The following is a 27299-nucleotide window of genomic DNA, read 5'->3' on the forward strand; positions in this document are numbered from 1 at the left end:
ATAAAGGTGGTTGCATATTTAATTAGGAGTTAAAAAAAGAGAAAAATAACTAATTTATAGATCAGTATGTGTTTTCTTTGGTTTTCTTTCTTATCACTTGATTTGGTTTCTGGGTTGTTTGTTCTGGCCCTCTTACGGCATTGCTGATTAGCAAAGGGTATGCTTCTGCAATGTACAAACTGGAGGTTCTCTTCTTTCCAGGATTGAAGTATACTTGGCGGGTGAGCAATGCGAGTTCGCCGCATGATCTTCACTAAAGGTGTTGTACGACCACTTAAATCCTCCTCAATGGACGATGGTTACAGCTTGGCCTACGATCGTGTGCAGCTAATCTGATGCGCATAATAGGTGGGTAGCCACTGAGTTATATGTTCACCTTACTCGATAATGGATGCCGGCCCATGCCTTATATAAACAACGCTGGGGAACCTCTAGGTACACTTTCTCTATGCTTTTCTTACTTACACTCACTTCCTATCAAATCTCTATTGTTTCTTCAAAATTCATGCCCGACTTAGCCATCGGAAGGCCTTCCTCTAAGCAAACTCCGGCAAATGAACTTCTTGTTGTTTTCAGGTCGGAAGACGGCAGCCATAGCCAACCATCCTCGCCAGCTGACCTCTCTAAGTTCGAAAGTCGTATTTTGGCAGCAGCAAGGAGGTCATGCGAAAACTTCTATTCCAAGAGCCTATGTGCCTTCACACATAACAACAAATATATTATGAGGATCACATGAAATTGTGAGTTGGGAATCATCCTAATATTCACTCCTCTCTATGTTATGGTTCGATTTTTGGATGGATCTCCATAAAATCAGCTAAACTTTGGCTATAGTATGGGAATTGTACCCGATGTCAAGTTCAGCTCAAAACGGTCGCTAAATTGCACCTTCTTTGTGTCCAAATCTAATTGGCCTGGCCAAGTTTTGTAATTCCCACAGACAGCCCACTATTTGGACTGGGGCCCAACCAATCATGGGCCTTAATCAGTGAAACGGACGGGATTCAAGCTTGGGGCTTCTAGCCATGTAATACAAAGGGCCTTTACCGCTGAAAACAAAACGGGCCAAAATCGGCAAATATCCTGAAGCCGAAATCCACGATTGGCGTTGAAGACGGGGGCGGAGCGATCTGATCTCCGGCGAGAAGAGCGGAGATGGCACTGGGTTTAGCCGCCCGCATCCAGCTATTGCGATTCCTCGCCGCGGTTCTTTTCTTCCATGGCTCCGAGTACATCCTCGCCGCCTCCATCCACGGCCGCTCCAGCGTAACCTTGAGCTGTAAGCGTTTTTTCTCTCACCTTCCTTTTCTCTCTCGCTAGGGATTTGGTTTTCGGTAACTCGACTTTCTTGATTGGAACTAATTGTACCCTTTAATTTCATTTCCTGGTTTGATTTCATTGTTTTCTTGTGTTGGTGGATTTCTTGGATTCAAGATTTGGTGAATCAACCACCAAGTGCATGCTCGACGGGTATCACCTCTTGCCTCTTGGGGACGGGGTTTGAATCCTTTTGGAGTCATCTGGGGTGGTGGTCTAGGGTAGAAGGTGGGGATTAGCTCCTCCTAATCTCAAAAAAACAAATCAGGGTTTTAGGTGCAAGAAAATTAAAAATCTTTTAAATTATACCGGGATTGCAGGACATTGACCCGTCTGTTTGATCGAATTTTGTTGATATGATTTTTGTTATTTCTTCTTTTGTGGATTTCTTGCATGAATTCTGGAAGACTGTGTGCATGCGAGATTTGGTGACTTAGGGAGTTCAAAGCAGAACCTGATATGTGTGTTTGACATAGCTCAAGAATATGCGATATCTCAAGTCCTAGACAAGACGCGCGTGATAATTTCTATAAATTCCACAGCATGTGACAAGAGTGATTGGAGGATGTTCTTTGTCTTGAGGTTTCAAAGGCTAGGTCTCTGTCAGATAAGAGATATAAGCTGTAGAAGATGCTAGTTCTGCCCGTGAGATGATCTTGGAAAAAATTAGTGACGTTTCTGTTTCAATATTAGTTATATCTCATTTTTAGTAGTATAGTTGTGTTAGAACGAGAACCATGCCCTTGTTTTTTTTTCCTTAAAAAAATAAATGCAGATATACTAGATTTGATTTCACAGGGTAGATTCCTCAAAGATAGAGAATCTACATTTGGAAATTTTTGTTTCACTAGGATGTAAATAGTGTGAGTGAAGATAGTATAGCAGTTGGGTGGTTTAGGATGCATAAGCATCTCAAGTATTTCACTTGTTCTATTGGATGGTCTGTGCTCTCTTTATTCTTTTCTCCCCTTAATATATTTCTTTTTGGTACTGTTATGGGACTTTGAAAATCCATATCTTTCTATGAAACTTAAGAAGCAAGTGTTAGTATGGATGTGCAGCCTCATGGGGGTTATAAGTATCAGCACATTGGTATCTCTTTTGATGTTCCCCCATGCATCACTGTTTGTAAAGTAGTGCTGTATCACTGTTTGACTTTCTTTCTTTCTTTCTTTATTTATTTTTTGCATATCTAAAGTTGTTAACGGGCTTGTTTAAAGGTCATTTTGTTTTTTAGTACAGTTAGATTACTATTTACTGAAATTTCAGAGTCTGTGATCGGATAATTCTGTATAACCCAAATACGCAGTGGCTAAGTGCCAATATTTAAAATTCTTTAAGGAGATCTTATCACTAATTTAATGATAAGTAGTCATGATGGCAAGTTTTTGGTTGGTTGAATTAGAAGACAAAGGAGAGTTAGTGCTAGACATCGATTTCCTCTGGGGCCTCACTAGAGCTAATCAGGCATGATTTTTTTTCTTCTAATTTGTTCTCCTCTAGTGGTGGCTGCTTTTCCCCAAGAGGAGATTTTTTTGGAAAGAAATGGCCCCCAAGAAGCATGGGTTGGCTGCTGTTGGAGGTAGAACCGGGGAGCCACGCTCATAGGTCAGGTGGACATGCTTTGAAAGTCAGTGGAGGTTTTGCTTCTTCCAATATGCATGGTTCACTTTGCTAAAATGTGATGATCCTGTCATAATGTAGTCCTCTTATAGGGTTAAAGTAATGTAAATGTGGCTACATATGAAATAGTTGATTCTTCCTCGTTTTCTTGGCTCAATTTATCACCAATCAATTATATTGGAATCTTACATTTATTCCCATGAATATCGCAAGAACCTATAGACAAACATTTTGGGTTTAAAAAGTAGCATGAGATTATGCAATAATAATTCCATTTATTTTGACCTAATTGTTGAAGTGTACATTAGTAAAGAAGTCTTTAATATCAAGAATGCAGATATACATCAAAGTATCAGATTGCTTTTCTTGTGGATTGTGAGTAAATGGTAAATTGGTTTGACCAAAAATGAAGCTAGGCTGGCATGAACTCGACCAGCTCTTTGGTTGCTGAGACACTTTGATGGGCCACAGCCTGGGAGAAACAGAAAAGCACTCTGATATCGTAATACCCGTCTCCCTGCTTGCCACTTAATGCCAGAGTCACTATCTCTAATGCCGAGCTCGATCACCACCAGATCAAAAACACCTACTTGCTAGCTGCAATTTTTGATAAAGTATCCATTAGTTTTAAACTGATCTAAACATAGATGTTAAGGTAAGGACTCATGTCTGAAAGAGGCTAATGAAAGTCCATGTTTCTCTCCCTGATGTGGTCATGATAAATGTAAGGTTCCCTATGACTGGAACATGGTGAACCAAAGGCATGTGACATAATTTATTTGTCAATTTACACCATTTTGGCACATTTAGGCATGTAAATTGTTTGATATGCATTTGAAACACAATTTACATCACTGTGAAGCTAATGATGCAAAAAACTGAAATCCTACGAAGCAATTTATCCACAATTGCATTTTTGAAGAACTGGGAAGCTCTTTAATGTTATGTAGTTTATAACGAACCTATGTGATTTAGTTCAGTATTTGTTGTAGTAGATCCCTAAGGTCGATGGACCCTATATATTCCAGTTATGTTCTATAAACTCTTGTGCTCTATTTAATTTTCTCATATTGTTCGTTGCTACTTTTTTGTGCCCTTATTTGGTCTGATCATCTAAGATATTAAATTTTTAATTAAATTTTTAATTAAATTTTTAATTAAATTTTTAATTGAATATTATCCGAAACCATACCTTGTGATTTGGAACTGGAGCTGCCTCTGCATCCTTTTAAGTGTTTCAGAGATGGATGCTAATCATTAATATTTCCAAATCACGAGTTATTTATTTCATGAAGGGATTGGATCCTGAACCTCAGGTGGACAATACTCCAGCAAGCTGCCATGCGCATCGCTTCTGTTGTCATGAGAAAATGGACATACCCAAGCTACAATCTTTCTTTCTGACACCCACCTTCATATACCTATGCCACACCCTTTATGGGCCACGAAAGAAGTTATAGTCATGGAATATCCAACATGAATTCATATCTCGATTGCTAAATTTAAAAAACAAGTGTTGTCACCAAGTCAAATTGGTGTACTAGGATATGGTTCATATTCACATGCAAGTACTACAACACCATATATTGGCACTCATAGGCATTCAGAACCTAATTCTATATCAAGAAGGGTTCTGTCACCGCATCAGATTACTGTACTTGGATATTTTTTCAATTCACTATATCAATATAGTATATGGTAGGATATGGTTCACATTCACATGCACTATACTTGCAAAGGGCAAGTTATCTAACATGTTGGTTTTACGTATGCCAGCCACATGATAGATGCACATGAATGGAACCAAACAGAAGAAGCCATCTTACATGCCTTGCATTCTAGAGATGCATGAACTCATGTTGATGCACCACCTTGTGGACAGAAGTTCACTTGTCCTGCTTCTTTCTCCAGCAAATGTCCAGGTTAAGAACCCAACACTGATTCTCAATCAACTGCGCTGAGGCAAGACATGGCTAATTTATAGGAGTGTTGAATGCTTCTTAATGTTTGGCCAATGTATAATTAGTGTACAAGATGTGGGCTATGGCAATATGGGTCTTGCCTCCCGCTGCTGCAGCCAACCCCACCAATACTCCCTCCGCACCCCACAAAATACAGAAAGAAGTAGAGGAGGCGGCTTCATGTGTGAGCACATTGCCGAACTATGATCCATTTCTGCAGAAGGAATGGGAGAGGTGATAATGGGTCGTGTCTCAGGGGTTGTGTCTAGGTTTAGCATGTCAACGACCGATTCATTCAAGTAATGGGTTAATATAGGTCTAAGACACTACATTTTGAGTAATCCAAAATTGCCCACCGTTTTTGGCTCTTTGCTCTGAGTCTTCTGATAAAAGTAAAATTAGGCATTATGGTCATATATGGGACCATAGCTCAAATGAGGACACTGAAAATGTTGAAAATGAAATAAGCCAAAAGGGTGCAACATATAGACCTCCTTATGGGATCTCTATGAAGAATGTATTCGTAGTATCTTGCAAGATTTGGTACCTATGAAACATGTTCGGAACAATCAAATGAAACTAGATTGAACTAGAAAAGAATTCAGGCACACAAACAAATGATACAGCAGTTGATTACAGGTCAGAACTGAAGAACGATTCAAATTGATGCTTCAATGAACCAAATGCTCATGAATGATGGAGAGTGATACGACAAACCTATAAGCTGAAATTTCAGGAGCAGTGACATGCAAATGGCGAAGATATGCAGTATCCTATCTATAACTGTATTTCACTAATGAAAATAAGAGAAAAGAATTGAGAGGTAAGCAAGATTATTATAAGTAACCATAATTAACCTCTAATGACAATTCAAGAGATGAAACAACACCCCTTTCTTTCTTCTAAATCTGGTGAACTATCTAGTGGCTATTAAAGCTTAGATTTTGGTCTCATGAAATTATTTGTCTATCAGCTTATTGAGCAAAATACCATACACCCTTAGCTCACACCAGGGAGAAAGTTCCGTGGTTGAAATGTTGAAGAAATGACTATCGCATTCCCTTATTATTTTATCATTGGTCATTCTTAAGACAATCATGCATGCATGATGTCACAAATAGCAAATATCAAATACTGTCACTCATGAATTGAATTCCTTTGAATTGCTGACTAATGTTAAACAAGTCTGTGGTTGAGATCTGTTATAAATAATGTGTATAGCAAGTATGAAAGCATGTGCCAACTACTTCTAAGAATAAACTAAAAGAAATGACAGTTGATAGGAGAGCAGTCTTTTACAGTATCCCGTCAAACTCATGATTAACAAGTATTTTGATCTATAGGCACTTTCCTAATGTGTTTGGTTGATAGGTAAATGTAATAATTTATAGTTAAACATAGTTTTCCATTAAAAATTCCCTAAAGTTTGCTCATTGATGATGTGCTTCACAACATAGAACAGATTGGACACGTGTCTGCATATTTATTTTGGTGTGAGCACAACTAATTTATAAATGAATATGTGTTTCTTTGATTTTCTTTCTTATAATTTGTTTTTGTTATAATTTGGTCCTCTTGCAGCACTTTTGATTAGCAAGCAATATGCTGTTGCAATGATTTGTGCATTGCTAGAGTACAAGATAGAGCTAGTCTTCTTTCCAGAATTGAAGGAGAATTGGTGGATGAGCAACATTGGCCTTATGATGGTAATAATAGGGGAGGTCATACGGAAAGCTGCTGTTTTAACGGCTCGCCGTTCCTTCACACACACCATCAGAGTTTATTATGAAAATCACCATCAGTTGATCACTCATGGAATTTATAGGTAATTTCTTAATGAAGAAATTCATCACAATGTTTACAGTATTGCAAAGAACTCTAAATGTTATGGTATGATCAGAATTTACTTTGAATAAGCTACTTGCATATAGATACAAGTTCTTATTGAATAATCACTGATTCACTAGGTAGAATAAAATAGTTTCCTTGCTGGATAAGTTGAAAATAGTAGTGCAGATAATATTCTTGTTGATTAGGAGCCTCTTGATCTTTGACCTGCATCAGTTTTTCCAGTTTGTAACTGAATATACATTTCATGCAGCTAACTTGTTTTAGTTAGTGGAATGGGAGCCACATGAAACCAGTATGCTAAAGTACCAAGGATGCATCAGTATCCCTGCATGCTGATTTGTGGTGTGGATAGTGCTGGTAAATTAAAGTATTCCAACTAGGACTGCTAACAGATCTCCTGCACGTGCTCCCAACCCAACAGAATCAAAAGAAGAGGGAGGAGGAAAGAAATTTAAGAACTTGTTAATTTTACTCATGAGGAGAGGGAATATTGACTGATTTTAAAATTATCTTATATTAGGATTAACCTGATCAAGGCTCTAAATTCTAAAGTCTGATGAGGATAAGGTGTTCAATTTAAAGGTTAAGATGTTGGATACTTATTAATATGTTTCAACTGTTTTTTTTTTTTTACTTTTTGTATAGACACATGCCAGATTTAGAAAAAGAATTAGAAGCTGTACTATTAAGGAGCTCTGCAAAATACAGCAATTCAGGTGAGTAAAATTTCAGGTTTGGTTGTTAAAAATATAATGGTTTGAGTAAGCTATGTAAATGATATTCGTCTAAAGAAAATAAAGTAAATCTCTATTTAGGTTTCATCCTTCTTATCATGTGACTTTTTTCTGTACATTATCAATTAGATTAATGGCCTAATTACTCAGAAAAGAGAAATGCTTCAGGATGCTGCTGTAGTTTGATTACGGTATTTAATCTTTTATTTTCCAAAAAAAAAAAATCCTTCTCTTTCTTTCTTTATTTTTACCTTTCTTTTCTTTTCCTTGGAAGTTGGGATTTCTTTTTGTTCTCAGAGCTCATAATTTGTTAGTATCTGCTATAAGGTCTGAGGTGGTATAAGACAGCTTGTTCTTCTATATTTTAGATGTACTTATGTTCTGCACTGCTGCTTTATGGGATAATAAAGGGGTGGGCCTCTCCCAGCCAAATCCCTACCCCAATGTTTCTTAGGCTATAAGCCTTGTATCAGCATGATCCCAAAAATTGATGAGGGAGATCTTGCATAAACTAATCCCAAGCAAACTTTTCATTGCTAGAGCCTGAGTCCTGCATTTGACATAGTATACTTGCTATTTCTACTATTTGCTTCTAATGGAATCAACTAGTCATCATATAATAGTTGTCTAATATGTATTCAATGAAACAGATTCATGCGCCATCCAGGGTATTGTGGCTTTTTTATCTGGGCAACTGGAACTCAGCTTATGCTCTGCAATCCCATATGCATCGTAGCCTTTACAATGGTCACCTGGCGATTCTTTTATAGGAGGATACGGTATCCATTTTGGCAAGCAAAAATGATTAAATCATATTGCCTTTATTGCTGTCTTTAGTGTGCTTTTCATTTTGAGACGATTGACTAGATAGAAGAGTTTGTTGCCACAGTTCCTGAGTTAACAGGGATATTTCCATCTTTGATAGATTGAACCTAGCATGCTATTGAACTAAAAGGTTGATTTTTAGTTTAGTCATATACATTTTTTAAATACTAATCCTTAACTCTGAAATAGATTTGAAGAGTTCTTCTTGAGGCAGTTTTTTGGCTCCCAGTATGTGGAATATGCACGGCGAGTTCCTTCTGGACTTCCTTTCATAAAATGAGAAGCTGTGCAAGTATAATTGAGCATTTGTCTTGTTTCTTTTTGAGTTTCCCTGCAGCTTTTCGAAAGCTAGCAGATAAAAATTTCTAGGAAAGTGAAAATTAGTCTATAACTCTGCACTATGATTGCAGATTGACTTCTTACCAAATGGGAAAATGTCTGCTTCAGCATCAACTTGTTTGCTATCTGGCTGTGTGAAGGATGCAGGAAACACATTCAAGGCACGTATCAATTGATCTATGCAGTAAATTTTGGCATACTTAACCGGCCAAATGATGGTGGGGAGTTGTGGATAAGTTGAAATTCAGTCTCTCGCTTATGGATCCTTGGTCTTAGAAAGGAGCTGCCAGGTCTGAGCAGTGGCTGAAGATGCTTGATTAGTAACAGTCCTGTCCCAAACAGTATGCTAGGCTTTTCTCATCCAGCACAGCAGCAGTCATTTTTTGTTTCTGTTCAAAGTGAGTTACCAAATTTAGTTGTCTGAAATTCTGTATGTGCGTGCCCTGAGGTTTCTACAACTTCCTTCCTGTAGTAGCTACCAGCATTGAGAGAGATTTCATAGTCGTTTGGTTCGCTCTATGTGATTTCAAGACTTGTTGTACTCCATTGTATTCGAACGAAAAAAAGACTTGTAATCAATGTCTGAATCTCATTCCCAAGGTGCATGCATGTGCATGTTGACCATGACTCTGTAACTAATACAATCGTGAATTGTTACCTTCCTACGTGTGTATATATTTGTAACTCGAGGCTCTGCAGTCCTTATTGAAGACCACTGCCCGGCAAGAAGGAACCACATCAACCCTTGCTGCATCTTCTGCAGCCAATAGAAAACATCGGTGAATTCGCATCTGCTTGTAGCTTTTGAGAAGAAAAGCAAAGATGCCCTTATTGCTGCCATAAAGTGAGATCACGTCGCAAGGTTTTCCATGAATCTGTAGGGCTCGCAGCTCCTTCGTCGGTAGGGGGACGTTATCATAATCATCAACCCAATCAGCTACTTCGTGTTGGCTTAATGAATCCTGCGTAGGCTTAATCAATTCTCGTTCGCTAAATAATGTTCCTATCAGTGAGTGGATGTTAACAATGTTGAGGAAAAGAGCAGGTTCGTGCTCGCACCATTTTCAAAAGGCACGATGGGCACGCATAGATGCTTCTGTGCGGGTACGGAACAAACTCGATCCGCGGTGCCCGCATGGAAATCTAACTATCTGCGCATCCGGATTTAACAACTAAGCTTACGTGGCACTCCGTTTCCCACCCGAGGAAGAGGAGGGAGAGCACGGCAGCGGCTGAGAGAGGAGAACGAATCCTATCCACATACCATCCCTCTCAAAACTCCTCTCTCTCCCCACGCACCCCCTTCTTGTCCAAATCCAACTAGTGTCCTGTTCTCATATTAATGGATTATGGACCACTAGAGAGCGGGGAGAAATAGGAGGGAGGAGGAAAAGAAAGAGAAAAATAGATAGATGGGATTCTTGTCGTCAGCCCGTCTGCAGGGACCGAGCTCAACAGCGGCAATCAACCCATTCCCTCCTCCATCTCAACGCATCTCTACTTCCCACTTGAGCTTCCCCAAGGTACTCCTCTTCCTGCCCTGGCTTCATGTTATTCCAATAAATACTCTTCTCTTTTCGGCCGTCTGATGGAGAAAGTAGTGTTAAACAAGCCAATCATCCTGCTTATCATCATCCATTCCTCTTTCGGATAAACTTGGAAACAGAGCAGAGGCCAAACCGACCTCAGGCGTTCTTTCCAATTCGCTCGGCATCGGGGGAGAAGAAGACGAAGAGGGGCAGGTAAGCAATGATTAGGTTTATTTGGACGATGATATATGGTTCTTTGATGTAACGGATTCCCATGGTTGGAATTAGGATCGAGCTCGGCGGTCTGTGTCCTGCCATTGACTGAAGAGAATGTTGAGATGGTTCTGGACCAGGTGAGGCCGAGCTTGATGGCGGATGGAGGGAATGTGGCCCTGCAGGAGATTGACGGCCTCGTCGTGGTGTTGAAGCTGCAAGGCGCGTGCGGGTCGTGCCCGAGCTCGACGATGACTTTGAAGATGGGCATCGAGACGCGCCTCATGGACAAGATCCCAGAAATTCAAGCGGTCGAGCAAATCCTTGATAGCGAGACCGGGCTCGATCTCAATGAGGAGAACGTAGAAAAGGTTAGCCATTGCCGTAGCTTGATGCCAATTTCATGCATTTAAACTTTTCTTTTGATGAAAAATAGTGCATTTCAAACCTAGAATGCAGATTACTAGTTTTGAACAGCGGTAGGAAATCGATGAAACTAACAATTTCAGATTGTTCGGTCTGTTTTAATCTTTGTCCACCGTCACGAATACAAGTTATCAAGGCCCATGCAATCTTCTCACCACCTTAAATGCTAAAAATGTTTGAATGAACATAGGTTTGCGCTATTGACTTACGACTGTTTCGACATAAAACATGCTTCCCCATGAGTTGTCTCGCGCACAATTGGGAAGGTGGGAAGAAGCAAACAGGATGCTCAAACAATTTAGAGGCTTGTGGAAATCCATATTGTTGGGGGGAACAAGATTTTTCCCAAATGACGCAAATGTCCCTAAGGAGCCGCACGACCTCCGACCCTGGACGGCCGAAGTCGGCGTCCGACCTCGCGACGCCCGACCTCAAGACGACCGATCTCGAGACCTCCGATCCGAGAAAAACCCCGATGTTCGAGGTCTACTCTTGTCAGCCACCTACTACGGCCGTGCACCTCTGAGGTCCGGCCGAAGACCATACCCTGACGCCCCTCTGGTATTTATTGCGCATGATCGCTGTAAACCTCTGGCTTACTCCACAATAAATGCGGACCTCCGGCTTACTCCACAATAAATGCGGACCTCCGGCTTACTAATGCGGATCTCCGGCTTACTCCACAATTAATGAGGATCTCCGGCTTACTCCACAATTAATGCGGATCTCCGGCTTACTCCACAATAAATGCGGATCTCCGGCTTACTCCACAATTAATGCGCATGGCTCCTGTCATCTACGGACTCTCAGCTCTCCACGGCAAATTAGCCCAGCAGAGTCTAGTCGACTATGATAAGTCTCTGATCCCGACCATACCTCCGACACCAATGCAATAATTCGCCTGGTAGCGTGCTAGTTCGGGTTGTACGACGCCCTCACCGCCGACATCGGTGCAATGATTCGCCCGACCGTGCGCCGACCCGAACAACATGCCGAGCCGTACTACGGCCTCGCCCTGTTACATCGCAGGTAAACCGACCCCCGCCTATAAAAGGGAGCCTTGGCCTCTCAGGAGGGGATTGGAAGATGGATGCACTCTACAGACACTATTTATCTCCCTTTTTACACTATTCGCCCCCTCCCTGACTTGAGCGTCGGAGGGCCGGCGCCGGAAAACCCGGCCACCGGTTCGTGTGCAGGCACCCAGACGGAGGACGCCGCCAGCTGACGGATCGCCGCCTCGCCACGAGGACCAGCTGCTCCTTCTCCCCGATCACACCAGACAGAGGACGCCGCTCGCCGACGGACCGCCGCCCCGCCGTGAGAACTCGCCGCTCCCTCTCCTCGACCGAAGATTGCCCCCGGGTCCAATTTCCAGCAACAGTTGGCGCTAGAGGAAGGGCCCGAGTAGCAGTCATGAAGTTGAGAAGTAAGGGTGCCTCTAACATCTCCCGGCGTCCCCCACAAAGCCCTGGACACTCCGTCCAAAATTCTCCAACTCCGGCTGACCCAGCTCCTCAAGTCCAGCCGGAATAGTTCGACGCCCTGGTACAGCAAGTCCAGGCCCTGGCCGCCGCCGTTCAGGGTCTGCGGCGCGAGGAAGCCTTACCTACGCTCCCCCCACGGGCCCAGGCCCCGCCGGAGTGTTTCCCCAACGGCCCGGTTTTCCCAAGCCAAAACTTGCATGGCTCCTCCAGAGCCAACAACGGAGAACGAGCTTCTCCCTGGAGGGAGTTACCGGGAGAAGGTTTCGACCAGAGGCCCCAGCTTTCTGAGGCAGAGTCAGCCCCAGACCACCGTGAGCCGGCGCAAACCACAGCGACAATCCCACGGATGGGGGAGCTCGACCGGAAAGTTGAGTATCTGGAGCGCCAGATTGCGGCGCTCCACAGCAAGAAGGCAAGACAAGAGGGAGACTTTGAGTTCACTACCAAGTCCCCCTTTTCCCGCCAGATCGAGGATGAGCCGGTTCCCGCGAGGTTCAAAATGCCTCAAGTGGAACCCTACAGCGGGACAACTGACCCTCTCGACCACCTGGAGAGCTATCGGGCCCTCATGGCCCTACAAGGGTCCTCGGAGGCCATACTCTGCAAGGCCTTCCCAGCAACCCTCCGAGGGACCGCTCGGCTTTGGTTTTCGGGACTGAAGCCGAACACGGTGTCCTCTTTTGAGCAACTCGGCAGGCAGTTCGCTACCAACTTCGCTGCCAGCCGGCGCCAGCGACGGACGTCAGACTCCCTCCTCGACATCAAACAGAAAGAGGGGGAGTCCCTCAAGGAGTACCTGGATCGCTTCACCGCTGCTACATGGGAGGTTCGCGAGCTAGACCAGTCGATAGCCATGTCGGCTCTGAAGACTGGGGTTCGCTCCTACCAATTCCTCTTCTCCGTAGAGAAGAGCTTCCCGGCCGACTTCACCGAAATGTTGGCCCGAGCCCGGAAGTATGCCAAGGCCGAGGAGGCAGTCGCCTCCAGGCGGGGAGCAATCGAGCCCGCCTCGAAGAAGCGGAAGAAGCGCCGCGAGGAGCGCGGCCGGCAAAGGAGCCGGTCTCCCCGCCGAGAGAAGAGTCTCCCCAGACTGAGAAGTCCGCCCCGACAGCAGAGGCGACCTCAGCAGAGGACCCCTCCTCGACCGAGGTCCCCACCACGGCCTCGGACGTACCCGGGGAAGTACGAGAACTATACACCCGTCAACGCTCCCCGGGCCGAAATCCTGATGGAAATCGAGGGTCGGGACTTCTTCCGACCCCCGCCCCCCATGCGAGACACGGGATTCCCCCGAAATCCCAGGAAGTATTGCCGCTTCCACCGAGATCGCGGGCACGACACGGAGGACTGCTTCTAACTCCGGGACGAGATAGAAGCGCTCATCCAGCGGGGAGTACTCGACCGGTTCGTGAGGAACCGACATGAGGAAAGGAGGCCGGCGGAGAATGTCGCACCAACCGAAAATCCGGGCGACAACAGGCCCATCGCCTGTACCATCAACATGATTGGGCGGGCCTCGGCAGGAACAGCCGCCCAGGGAGCACCCCCGAAGCGCCCACGTACTGGTGAAGTCATCTCGTTCTCGGACGAGGACTTAGAAGGGGTCGAAACCCCTCATGATGACGCTGTGGTCATCTCTATGATTGTAAACAGGTTTGATGTAAAGCGTGTCCTAGTTGACAATGGAAGCTCAGCCAACATTTTGTATTATCATGCCTACCAAAAAATGGGAGTGACGGAAGGGTATCTCCGGAGAGTCAATGCCCCATTGGTTGGGTTTACCGGAGATGCGGTCCCGGTTGAAGGTGAGGCTAGCTTCCTTGTCACAGTCGGCCTCGCCCCCCGGGAGAGCACCGTGAGGATGGACTTCCTGGTGGTCCGTCTGCCCTCGGTCTATAACGCCATCCTTGGGCGCCCTGGGCTAAACGCCCTTCGAGCCGTGGTTTCAACTCGCCATTTGCTCGTGCGTTTCCCCACCGGCCAAGGAGTAGGCGAGGTCCGCGGAGACCAGCTGATCGCCAAGCAATGCTACATGGTAGCCCACACAGCAGAGCAACCGACCAAGGCGCCGGACCACCCGATGGGCCCTTCGCTGCCCATAGAAACCCTCGATGCGAGGGACACCCTCTGGAAGAAGCAAGTAGAGCCCGGTGAGCTCCTTATTCAAATCCCACTACAAGAAAATTTTCCCGAGCTAACCGTGCAGGTCGGCTCCGGCCTCGGTGCCCACGAGAGGGATCGCCTCGTCAGCTTCCTGCGGGACAACGCTGACGTCTTCGCCTGGTCGCCCGCGGACGTGCCAGGAATTGACCCTGAGGTCATGGTCCACCGACTCCAGGTGTGGCCAACCAGCAGGCCTGTAAAGCAGAAGAAAAGAGGCTCCACCCCAGAACGACAACGAGCTGCGGCTGAGGAGGTGGACAAACTCCTCGGGGCCGGCTTCATCCGGGAGGTCTCCTACCCGGATTGGCTCGCCAACGTAGTCCTCGTAAAGAAGGCCAACGGGAAGTGGCGTATGTGCGTGGACTACACCGACCTAAACAAGGCCTGCCCGAAAGACAGCTTTCCCCTCCCGAGCATCGACCAGCTCGTCGACTCCACTTCAGGACACCAGCTGCTAACTTTTATGGACGCCTTTTTAGGGTACAATCAAATTCGAATGGCGCCGGAAGACGAGGAAAAGACGGCCTTCATCACCGACAAGGGCACCTACTGCTACAAGGTGATGCCCTTTGGCCTGAAAAACGCTAGGGCCACCTATCAGAGACTGGTAGCCAAATTTTTAAAGACCAGATCGGCCGGAACATGGAAGTCTATGTGGACGACATGCTGGTGAAGAGCCGAGCGGCGGAACACCACATTGCCGATCTCAATGAGACATTCGCCAAGCTCAGGAGATATCAAATGAAGCTTAACCCGGCGAAGTGCGCGTTCGGGGTCACCTCGGGCAAGTTCCTGGGTTTCATAGTGACCCAGCGCGGAATTGAAGCCAACCCGGAGAAAATCCGGGCACTGCAAGAGATGTTGCCTCCGAAGACAGTTAAGGAGGTGCAACGGCTCGCGGGGCGGGTTGCCGCCCTGGGAAGGTTTGTCTCTCGGTCAGCCGAGCGCTGCCTCTCCTTCTTTAAGAGCCTCAAACGGCCGAAAGACTTCCGGTGGACAGAAGAATGCCAGCAGGCCTTTGAAGAGCTTCGGAGCCTTCTGGCCTCTCCCCCACTGCTCACCAAGCCCCAGAAAGGCGAGATCCTTTACTTATATTTGGCCGTCTCCCCGGCTGCAGTGAGCTCAGTCCTCGTCCGGGAAGAGGACAAGCTCCAAAAGCCGGTCTATTACACCAGCCGGGTTCTCAGGGATGCTGAGACCCGATATTCTAAACTTGAGAAGACCATCTTCGCTCTCATCATCTTGGCGCGGAGACTCAGGCCTTACTTCCAAGCCCACACGATAGCTATATTGACCGACCAGCCTATGAAGCAAATATTGCAGAGGTCGGATCGTGCGGGGAGGATCGCCAAATGGGCGGTCGAGCTCGAGAAATTCGACCTCGAATATCGGCCCAGGCCGACTATCAAAGCTCAGATACTCGCCGACTTCATCGTGGAGTGCACCCTTTCAGACAACCCCGAGCGGCCACCCGAATCCGTGGAGGAGGCCCCGAGGCAGCCATGGGTCCTGCACTCGGACGGGTCTTCGACCTCGGGGGGCAGCGGGGCCGGACTTATCCTCACCAGTCCAGACGGAGTGGTGGCCGAGCAAGCTTTGCGCCTCGAATTTCCGGCCTCGAACAATGAGGCCGAGTATGAGGCTCTCATCGTCGGGCTCAAGCTGGCGAAAGAACTAAAAGTGGGAGACCTGACGGCCTTCAGCGACTCCCAGCTGGTGGTGAACCAAATTCGAGGAGACTTCGAAGCTAAAGAGCCATCCATGCAAAAGTATCTCCAAAAGGTGCGGGAACTCACGTCTGCCCTGAATTCTTTCAATATTCAGTACATTCCCAGAGCGGAAAACCTCAGGGCAGACCAACTATCCAAATTGGCAACTTCCCGCATGAGCGAGCTTCCCAAGGGAACAACGCTCGAGTACCTCCAGATCCCCAGCACGGAGGAACCCGAGCCCACCATGTGCATCGACTCCGAGCCAAGCTGGATCGATGGGCTCGTCTGCTACCTTCAGGACGGAACCCTACCTCACGACGAGACGGAGGCTCGCCGAATCAAGCGCCAGGCCCCCCGGTATGTCTTGTACGAGAATAGACTTTATCGGCGATCGTTTACTTCTCCCCTTCTCAGATGCCTCCGCCCCTCCGAGGCGGACTATGCCCTCCGAGAGGTCCATGAAGGGATCTGCGGAAATCACCTGGGGGGTCGCGCATTAGCCCATAAGGTCCTGCGACAAGGATATTATTGGCCCACACTCCAGAGGGATGCAACGGATTTCGTCCGGAAGTGCAATCGGTGCCAACGAAACGCCAATGTCCAGCGCCGACCTTCAGCTTTGCTGACTTCCATCATCGCCCCCTGGCCGTTTGCCCAATGGGGGATCGACATCCTGGGGCCCTTTTCCCTGGCCACCGGACAGAGAAAGTTCCTGGTCGTCTCCATCGACTACTTCACCAAATGGGTCGAGGCCGAACCCGTCGCCCGGATCACCGAGCCAAAGATGTGGGACTTCGTGTGGAAGTCCATAATCTGCAGATTCGGACTACCCCGTATCCTTATATCCGACAATGGTCGACAATTTGACAATGTTCATTTCAGGAAATTTTGCTCTGAGCTTGGCATTGATCACCGTTTCACCTCAGTCGCTCACCCCCAGATAAACGGGGAAACTGAGGTAACTAACCGCACTATTTTGCAGGGGCTCAAGGCTAGGCTTGATCGGTCCAAAGGACAGTGGGTTGAGGACTTGTACAATGTCCTTTGGGCGTACCGGACCACGTTCCAACTGCCCACGGGAGAGACCCCCTTCAACCTGGCATACGGCACTGAGGCCGTCATCCCGTTGGAGATCGGCCTGCCTTCTCCAAGAGTGGAGCATTACGACCCCGACACCAATTCCTCCCAGCTCAGGAGCAACTTGGATCTTGTCGAAGAGACAAGAGAGGTCGCCCGGGTCCGCATGGCGAGATACCAACAGCGAACGGCCCAATACTACAACGCCAGAGTCAAGCCCAAGCTCTTCAAAGTGGGGGACCTCGTCCTCAGGAGAGTCGAGGCTTCTCAACCGACCGAGCAAGGGAAGCTCGCCCCAAATTGGGAAGGGCCGTATCAGATCGCCCGGGTGCAACGACCAGGGGCCTATAAATTAAAGTCCCTAGAGGGGACCCTGATCCCGCGAAGCTGGAACTCCGAGAATCTACGAATGTACTACCAGTAAAACCCCTAGGGGTTCATGACAATCAGGACAATGGACTCAGCTTCCTTTTTGCAAATAATTCTCCCATCTTGATGGCTGTAACTCTCTTCTAACGTTGGGTCGTCTGTGATCCTCAGATTCTCCGGCCAAAATCGGGACGCCTCGAGGCTCGACCGTAGAGTCCCAAACTCCCTCGACCTCGAGAAGTATCGCAGGACGATGAAACATCGGCTTGGCGCAAGAATCCCTCGACTAAGGTCGGGATGCCCCGAGGGTCGACCGTAGAGAACCAGACTCCCTCGACCTCGGAAAGAAGCCGTAAGGGGTGGAAAGGGTGGCTCCACCCGGGGCGCCACAAAGTGGACCCCCGGGAGCGGTCGACGATCCCCGATCTCCGAAGCGAGCTTTCCCCTGACTAAGGTCGGGATGCCCCGAGGGTCGACCGTAGAGAACCAGACTCCCTCGACCTCGGGAAGAAGCCGTAAGGGGTGGAAAGGGTGGCTCCACCCGGGGCGCCACAAAGTGGACCCCCGGGAGCGGTCGACGATCCCCGATCCCCGAAGCGAGCTTTCCCCCGACTAAGGTCGGGATACCCCGAGGGTCGACCGTAGAGAACCAGACTCCCTCGACCTCGGGAAGCGTCGCAGGTCGGTAGAGCATACCCAGACCCGCCGACCTGACGAAAGATCCCCCGACTAAGGTCGGGATGCCCCGAGGGTCGACCGTAGAGAACCAGACTCCCTCGACCTCGGGAAGAAGCCGTAAGGGGTGGAAAGGGTGGCTCCACCCGGGGCGCCACAAAGTGGACCTCCGGGAGCGGTCGACGATCCCCGATCCCCGAAGCGAGCTTTCCCCCGACTAAGGTCGGGATGCCCCGAGGGTCGACCGTAGAGAATCAGACTCCCTCGACCTCGGGAAGCGCCGCAGGTCGGTAGAGCGTACCCAGACCTGCCGACCTGACGAAAGATCCCTCGACTAAGGTTGGGACGCCCCGAGGGTCGACCGTAGAGAACCAGACTCCCTCGACCTCGGGAGGCACCACAGGTCCGCAAAGCGTCCACGGACTCGCCGACCTGACACAAGATCCCTCGACCAAGGCTGGGGCGCCCCGAGGTCCGACCATAGGGTCTCAAGCTTCCTTGACCTCGCAAAGAGCTACAAATCAATAAAGCCTCCCCAAATCCTCTCAACCTCGGCAGACGCCGTTGGGTCCGTGAGAAGCCCGAGCCCCCTTAAAGTCAAGAATGACTCCGGAGGTCGACGAGGAAGGGAGGCAACCTACTCCACCATGCAAAGCATAACTCTAAGAATGCAAGAGGTACATCTAACTAGACGCCCTCTTTGTCAAATTTTATCTACATACTGCTGAGCGGAATCTCATCCAACGTTGGAGTCTTATCCCGCCCCGAAGCCGGGCTTCTCCAATAGGTCGGCTTAAGACCGACCCCCTAACTACATTATGCATGCTCCGTTCATCAAGTCTCCGCAATTTGTACAAAGGCTTCATAAATTAGGGCCCAACTCGGCTCTTCTACGTAAACTCCGATGTCTGGCTGAGAAAGTGGTCCCGACCACGAGTGTACCAGCCAAACACGGGTACCAAGGCAATCTTTGGAAATCCCAGCCTTGCTCACCGAAATCTCGGCAGAATCCGAGAACGATAACTACGAAAACCTTCGGCAATAACTTGTTTATTAGCCCGCGCTCCCTACGAGGGGTTCAGAGTTGAGTTCGGAAACCCGACTAAACTCCCCGAATAGCAGCACGCACAGACCTAGTTCGGTCTTACTTGAAGGACTAAGGCCCGACCTCAATGCCTGGGGATTTTCCTAAAAGCTAAACGTGATGACTTCCACGACTCTCAGATCCGAGTTATAGGACTTAGAGAAATTTTCTAAAAAACCTAAGACTCGGAGCTCCCTTCGGTCGGAATGACTGGAATCCGAGAAGGCTAAGGCGTAGCCCGGGAAAAAGGGGCAACTTCGTTAAGCAGCCCGAAAATTAAATTACAAAGTTAGAGGTCGTCAAGGCGGTTAGCTAAGGCTCTAGCCTCATCCACAACAACAGAGGGAAAGATGAACACAGAATGACAAAAATATTTTTTCATTGACAAAGGGCCGGAAGGCCAATTACAAAATTGGAAGTCGGCCACTCAAGGGCCGACCTCGGATACAATGGAAAAAGAGAAAGAAAAAATAAGATATACGCTAAGTCCTAAGCGGCGGGAGCAACATCCGGGGGGTCGTCCGGCACATTGATGATCTTGGGGTCTTCGGCCGGCACAGGCTCGGGGTCGGGGGCAGGGGCCTCAGGTACCGCCTCCGGGACGGCGTCCGTCTCGGCCGCCGGAGCCGCGTCCATGGCACCGACCGCCTCGGCCGCCCCCGTCGAAGGCTCGGCGGGGTCTTGTTCGTATATTCCCGCCTCGGATGTCAAAATGGCGGGGAGGCCTTCCGCGTCGGACCCCCAGCCCAGGTCCTCCCTCGGACGGACTGTCGAGAGGTCGTACTGAGGGCAGTACCGGCGCATCTGCAGCCGGAAGTTCTCAAAGCCCCGGAGGAACCCGTCCACCGTCTCCTCCTCCAACATGTCGCGGAACTCTTGCGACTCCTTGAAGAGTTCCACGGCATGGTCAGCCCGCTCAAGTGCCCTCCGCTCTCGGGCCTCGAGTTGCTCGATTCGGAGACGGGAAACCCCGTCCTCATACTTGAGGGCCGCGACCTCGGCCTGGACCTCCCCCAACCGCGCCTCCGTACCGCGCATGGCCGACCTGGTCAGGGCATGAGCAGCCTTTTCCTCTTCAAGCGCCTCCGCCATAGCAAGGCGCTCGGCCTCGGTGGCCGCCCTCCGAGCTTCGGCCTCGGCCAACGCCGCCTCCAGCTCGGCGACTCTCTTCTTGGCCGGCTCCAATTGTCGGCCGAGCCGCCAGGCCTCCTCTTGACAGCCTTGGGCGATAAACACCAAGGCGTCGAGCTCGTGGACATGCTGAAAAGAAAGAAACGAAGATATCATGAGTTGAAAAACACACAAGTTCGCTAGTAGCTTAAGGAAATTAAGAAGGAAGCTTACCCGGGCGGTGTTGCAGTAAGCACTGTTGACGACCTCCAACGGAATGTTCCGGAACTCAGCCCGGTCCGCTGGAAGCATCGCACGCCGCAACACGGAACGCGCGACCTCGGCATCATGAAAGGCCGAACTCCCCTCGGGAATAGAGGAGCCCGGCTCGACTGAATCTTCTCGGAAAGCCCGGGAAGAGCTCGGCACGATCGAGCCCGAGGTCCCGGAGCCGCTCGCTTCGGGGCCTCGAGTAAGCCCGGGTTCTGGCCGCCGCGGCCGGGCCATGGACGACTCCCCCCGCTGGGCAAGGGGGGTAGGGCAAGGAGGGGCCGATGCACCCGCCTCAATGGCGACCCGCGCCCGCCTCGGGTCAGCTGTGGAGGTCCCCGCCTCGGGGCCACTCGTCCCGGCCGACGTAGAAGCGCCGTCTGTCCTCGCCCTCTTCCGAGGCTGGGGTATGGCTCCCCCGGCCTCGGCCTCTCGCCTTCTCAGGCGGGAAAAAAGTGATGTGTTGCTGGTCGGCATATGGGGAATATCTGAAATCAAAAATTTCGTTAAGTGTTAGACCAGTGGCAGTAAAACCAAAGAACGAGAAAAGAAAGTAACGTAACCACCCTTACCCTCGGGGCGCGCCGAGCTCAGACCCACGCTCGCCAGGGCGTCCTCCCGCAGGAGCTCGGTCAGGTCGTTGCCCCTCCCGAGGGCTCGCAGAGAGTCCAGGGTCCTCAGCTCCCTCCTCGAGGGCTCAGAGAGCTTATTGAGGGCCTTCAACCGAGGGTTCCCCCACCTCGGGTCGAACCCCCAAGGCGCCTCGGACGCCAGGAAGAAAAATTTCCCCTTCCACTCATGAATCGAGGAAGGGGCACCCTGGAAGAGTGATATACCGCCCCGAAAGACGAAGTATAGCCACCCTGCGTCCGCCGGGTTCTTCTTTAACAGAAAACACCGGCGGAAGAGACCTACCGAGATCGGGACCCCGTGCCCGAGGCACAGGGACAAGAACCCGATTATGGTCCTCCACGAGTTCGGAGCCAACTGCGCCGGGACAAGCTGGTACTTGGCCAGCAGGTTGCTCACGAACTCGTGGGCGGGAAAACGCAGGCCAGCCCAAAGTGTCTCGCGGTAGACCGCGATCCGACCTGGGGGCGGCTGCGTCACCCTGTCCCCCGGCCCCGCAGTTTCAAGACGAAACCCGGGCTGGAAGAAGAACCGGGAGCGGATCAGCTCCAACTCCTCCCCCGACAGGCTCGACCCCACTTCCTCAGGACCCAAACCCATTCCCACAGAAGAACGAAATAAAAATTAAAAACAGCGAATGGAAGCTGGGGAGGAGAAGAAAAGAGGAACTCTAGCAATCACGGGGTAGGAACCTACTGGACATCGCCGGAAATCGCTCCGGGCACCGACGGCAAGGTTCGGTGGAGGGAGGAAGCAAGGGAGAAAGACAACGAAAATAAGAAGCAGCCAAACAAGACCTTTAGGGCAACCTCGAGGGGTTTATATAGACCCCCCTGACGGCCCAGATCAACGGGGTCGGTTCCCATCCCCCGATCGGGTTGCGCCACGTGTCGACCTCGGAAGCCGAGGCACCGTATTCATTCCGGATTAATAAATCGGCTACGAAATCGAAGCGTTGTCCCATCGAATCTCGGGGCCTCATCATGGGTCCGCAAAATCAAATTGTCTTGAGGAACGAGCGGACGCCACCCCCGCTCCCCTCATTTAATAAGATCTGGGACACGTGGAGCCCCGATGTGGCCTCCACCTCCCCGGAATTATGATCCAGTAACACGAAAGCGGAAGCGTCCGACCTTAGGTCATGCCGCGTGTCCGCTTTAGACCCCGCAACGGCACACTCATTGATGAGTAAGGGGTCTCGATTACGGGATGGAGACACCGCCTCGACGAGCTCGAGGACCCCCATCCTTAATCCGCCGCAAAGCAACCTCGGCAATTCAAGAGACGCCACCCCCGCTTCAAGAAGCGTAATGATACGAGCTTCATCATAAGCTCGCTGAATAAAGCAGCCTCGAGACGCCAAAGGGCGCAGGTTTCACCATGAAAACTCCGAGAAGCGTAAGGACGCGGACGAGATTCGCCCCCCCCCCCCCAACTTTAATGATAGACTTTACTTCCCACGTCCGAGCCCACGAGCCGCTCGAACTCGGAAGTCGGGGGGTAGTGTTGGGGGGAACAAGATTTTTCCCAAATGACGCAAATGTCCCTAAGGAGCCGCACGACCTCCGACCCTGGACGGCCGAAGTCGGCGTCCGACCTCGCGACGCCCGACCTTAAGACGACCGATCTCGAGACCTCCGATCCGAGAAAAACCCCGATGTTCGAGGTCTACTCTTGTCAGCCACCTACTACGGCCGTGCACCTCTGAGGTCCGGCCGAAGACCATACCCTGACGCCCCTCTGGCATTTATTGCGCATGATCGCTGTAAACCTCTGGCTTACTCCACAATAAATGCGGACCTCCGGCTTACTCCACAATAAATGCGGATCTCCGGCTTACTCCACAATTAATGAGGATCTCTGGCTTACTCCACAATTAATGCGGATCTCCGGCTTACTCCACAATAAATGCGGATCTCCGGCTTACTCCACAATTAATGCGCATGGCTCCTGTCATCTACGGACTCTCAGCTCTCCACGGCAAATTAGCCCAGTAGAGTCTAGTCGACTATGATAAGTCTCTGATCCCGACCATACCTCCGACACCAATGCAATAATTCGCCTGGTAGCGTGCTAGTTCGGGTTGTACGATGCCCTCACCGCCGACATCGGTGCAATGATTCGCCCGACCGTGCGCCGACCCGAACAACATGCCGAGCCGTACTACGGCCTCGCCCTGTTACATCGCAGGTAAACCGACCCCCGCCTATAAAAGGGAGCCTTGGCCTCTCAGGAGGGGATTGGAAGATGGATGCACTCTACAGACACTATTTATCTCCCTTTTTACACTATTCGCCCCCTCCCTGACTTGAGCGTCGGAGGGCCGGCGCCGGAAAACCCGGCCACCGGTTCGTGTGCAGGCACCCAGACGGAGGACGCCGCCAGCTGACGGATCGCCGCCTCGCCACGAGGACCAGCTGCTCCTTCTCCCCGATCACACCAGACAGAGGACACCGCTCGCCGACGGACCGCCGCCCCGCCGTGAGAACTCGCCGCTCCCTCTCCTCGACCGAAGATTGCCCCCGGGTCCAATTTCCAGCAACACATATTATCCAAATTTCCAGAGGCCCAAGATTTTAAGGATACTTGAAATCGCATTTTATCAGCAGATCTATCCTGAAAATCGAAGTACTGGGTAAATTTTGATGTAAGATTGTTGTCACCCACAAGCCATGCCATGCCATTAGTATATGAATGTCAATCCGTTAATTCAGCTAGTTGTGACCACTTTGTATAACTAGTGTTGAACTAGAAAGTGGCACATGTTCTTTTCTAGCTTCTCACTATATGTATATCATTCTTCATCTGAAGAGCTTGACCTGTTCATGGCCTTTGTTCTTTCTAATATCCAATACAACAGTTCAACATTTTTGTTATGCTTCCTGCTGCTGAAAAATAGACCCGGAGGTGACCACGAACCGAGGAGGAGGAGCTTCTGCTGCCGGCGCGGTGGCGGACGGCTGTCTCCAGCGGACTTGCAAAAAGTCTTTGGCCGAGGGATCCGGCGAAGACCCTCGGATGCTTAAGTCAGAAAGGAACTTTGGATATATTTTAATAGAAAGGTGTTTTTTGGCTCGGGGAGAAGATCCTCTCCCTAGAGTCCCCCCCTTTTATAGGAGGGAGTGTAGGGGTTACACGCAATCAAACGTGATTGCACGAATTTTGGTTTAAATGAATTACCTTAGATGGCCCGAAATTTTGGGCTAGCTGACGATCGATTGAGATTGCATGAATTCATATATTGACAGCCGTTGTGGCAGAGATTGTAGGATTTGATCCCGGATATGGAGGATTAGGTGGTCCTTTCCTTAGGCGGACCAGCTTGACTGTTGGTGGAGTTGGGGTCGGCTCGAGGTCAATCAGGCTTTACTCAGCCAAAACCATGCATGCCGAGGTCATTCCTGCCGAGGTCGTGCCTGCCGAGATCGTGCTTGTCGGTGTTATGCTTGTCGGGATTACGCTTGCCGTAGGATTCAGGTGCTTCAATTGTATTTTGTGGGGTGGTCCACTTTTTCCCCCATCACTACTTTCCTCACAATAGGAACATCATGTGAAGAAAGCCAGAAGGTTTCATCATGGAACATCGCTATGCAATGATGAAGAAAACTAAGAAAATTTCTGCGAGAAAAACCAAAAGGAGACTTCATTACATGACTGGATATGCAATGACTCGATAATTTGTGAGAATAACTGATGTGGATCATATAATGTGTACTCATAAATAGGAAATTCTTGGGTTGGGATGTGATGACCATGGACCCTATTGAAATGTGATCGTATAAAGCATGTTAGTACATGTAAAGAGGTGAATGGCAGTATTACTTATCTCCCATACAATTTGATTAAAAAATACTGACCTCCTATACGGACTGATTAAGTTAAGCCTCGATGATAATTATGTGGTGAACTTGGGGCTGGCCAGGTTGGGGTATAGGTTCATAAATGAACCTATTTTTAAAAATATTCGGTAATTAATATTCCTATGCAACTACACAGACAGGAGACCATTAAACCAAAGAAATTGCATCAATATATACAATCAACCTAACATTCCAAATCTGATTGACAAGGTTCTGTTCTATAAAATTAGGTATCTCAACCAGTTGGTGAGATATTTGAGTGAGCACTGTTTTTGTTGGGACTCTTCAAAGTTAAATATGTCTGTTCCTTTTTGCAATTGAAGCATTTGCTTTTTCATGAGGAATTTACACGGAGTACATATAAAGCTCCCTTCGAGAGAGAAGGGGGTGGGGTGAGTTATTCTTGATTTTTATGGTAACACTGACTTGTAGAGTTGATATTATGGTTTTGCTTATCACACTTTTTCGGCAGCTCAAATAGCCAAGACCATTGCTGCTGATACTGATCAAATGAGAAACAATTAATTCCAGTTTCAGAGCAAAATATTATATGGAGACATGCCATACAAACTAAAGCAGCCATAATTTGACACTATAGGAAACATGAAGAAAGGTGGCCATTATCTTCACCCTCGAAGATAAATATCTAATTTCATGAAAAACCTTAAAAAGTAGAATGCAGCCCAAAAAGACCAAATGAGCTCCAAATCTGATTATTTCTTGTAGTATCTCCATAACTAAGCTAGAAGTTTCAATTTTACTGAAACGGTTCATTCACTGAAAGATATGTGAGATTGCTAAGCAACCAATCATTCAGCTTCAAACAATTTCTCAGTTGCACTGCAGTCTGAAACAATCTGCGCAGAGCTGATAAAAGTAACATACATTGACATTAAATAAGATTAACCCATTCCAACAACCATATCTTGGAAAATCTGTTCCACTCTATTTACTATAGCACATTAGTGCATTATAGATCTTGTAGCTAGCTTTCCAACATCTCTAATAGAAGCCATTCTGACTCCTGCATGCGAAGTCATGGCTGCACTCAAACTATAACCCTCCACCTCATTTTACTTTGGAGTGGGACTTCAGAACGCGCCTGCATGCACGGGTTAGTAACAAAATAGAAAATCTAGAAAACACAAGCAAAAGTATGGAGATCAATTACCTATATCACAGAAAATAAACAGACTATATATTTATGATTCAGTTTAATTTAGCTGTGTAACATCTACTATCATTGCTATAAATATATGCTCTTTTGGTACAAGGACTAGAAAATTGGGTGGCTTCCATGATAACTATGTATTTTTCTCCATAAGTAATCTAATAATTCAGATTTTACACCTGTAATTTATGTTGGAGTTCTCATAGTTGCTGTAGGGATATATTGGAGACAAGGGGAAACTTTGATTTTTGAAGATTTACTTGTGCATAAATTTCAAAAAAAAAGAAGAAAGATTGACCAGTCACTAGCTTCCTGTTTTGAATCTATAAATTTCACTGGATTCTTATTTAAGAAGTACATCTCGTTGCTGCTTGGGAGTAAACTTGCATGATTTTATGATTGGCATGAAGGAGCAGTTTTGCTGGATAGTTGTACATATTTCCTCTAATGCAACCCAATTTCATCTTTAGGTTCTCGCAGAGATAAGACCCTACCTTTCGGGCACAGGAGGTGGTTTGCTGGAGCTTGTTCAGATTGATGGCTATGCTGTGAAGGTTCGATTGAGTGGACCTGCTGCTGGGGTTATGACGGTCCGTGTAGCTCTGACGCAGAAGCTAAGAGAAAAAATCCCTTCAATCGCAGCTGTCCAGCTGACAGAGTAGTAATCTTAATTCCTAGTCCCAAATGTCCTCAAGCAATCTTGATATATTGTATCATCACAAAGCAATCAGCCATTCAGTCATCCCAGAATTGAAGGTCTGAGTGTTATCACTCAATAGACTAACATTCAGTAACTGGGATTATTCCCACTTTTACACTGTATGAGATAATTTAACTTTCTTACATTCAGCTCTACATGGTTGAGTTCTTATA

The 27299-nt window shown here is 48.3% G+C and overlaps 2 protein-coding genes across 4 annotated transcripts; both read left to right on the plus strand.

Annotated features, from left to right (window-relative positions):
* The first annotated feature begins 1053 nt into the window (after window positions 1–1053).
* LOC120107658 (putative protein-S-isoprenylcysteine O-methyltransferase) lies at window positions 1054–9249 on the plus strand. Of its 3 annotated transcripts, XR_005509353.3 has the most exons (6): window positions 1054–1279; window positions 6483–6726; window positions 7398–7468; window positions 8137–8265; window positions 8501–8603; window positions 8722–9249. XR_005509353.3 is itself a non-coding variant. In XM_039121021.3 (5 exons), exons 1-4 carry the CDS (start codon window positions 1156–1158, stop codon window positions 8589–8591), a joined length of 588 nt encoding a protein of 195 aa, XP_038976949.3. In that variant the 5' UTR covers window positions 1056–1155; the 3' UTR covers window positions 8592–8599; window positions 8722–9249. The 3 variants fall into 3 exon arrangements, 2 of the variants coding, with proteins under 2 accessions (XP_038976949.3, XP_038976948.3); XM_039121021.3 differs by lacking the exon at window positions 7398–7468 and having other exon boundaries at window positions 1056–1279; window positions 8501–8599; XM_039121020.3 differs by lacking the exon at window positions 7398–7468 and having other exon boundaries at window positions 1057–1279.
* A 136-nt stretch (window positions 9250–9385) lies between these two features.
* Window positions 9386–27281, plus strand: LOC120107657 (nifU-like protein 3, chloroplastic). The gene is made up of 4 exons (XM_039121019.3): window positions 9386–10173; window positions 10317–10392; window positions 10468–10763; window positions 26897–27281. Exons 1-4 carry the CDS (start codon window positions 10063–10065, stop codon window positions 27086–27088), a joined length of 675 nt encoding a protein of 224 aa, XP_038976947.3. The 5' UTR covers window positions 9386–10062; the 3' UTR covers window positions 27089–27281.
* Window positions 27282–27299: the final 18 nt, after the last annotated feature.

This window comes from Phoenix dactylifera, chromosome 2 (assembly GCF_051530095.1).
Source record: "Phoenix dactylifera cultivar Ajwa chromosome 2, Ajwa_hap1_PhDact_Kaust_v1.1, whole genome shotgun sequence".
Taxonomy (NCBI): domain Eukaryota; kingdom Viridiplantae; phylum Streptophyta; class Magnoliopsida; order Arecales; family Arecaceae; genus Phoenix; species Phoenix dactylifera.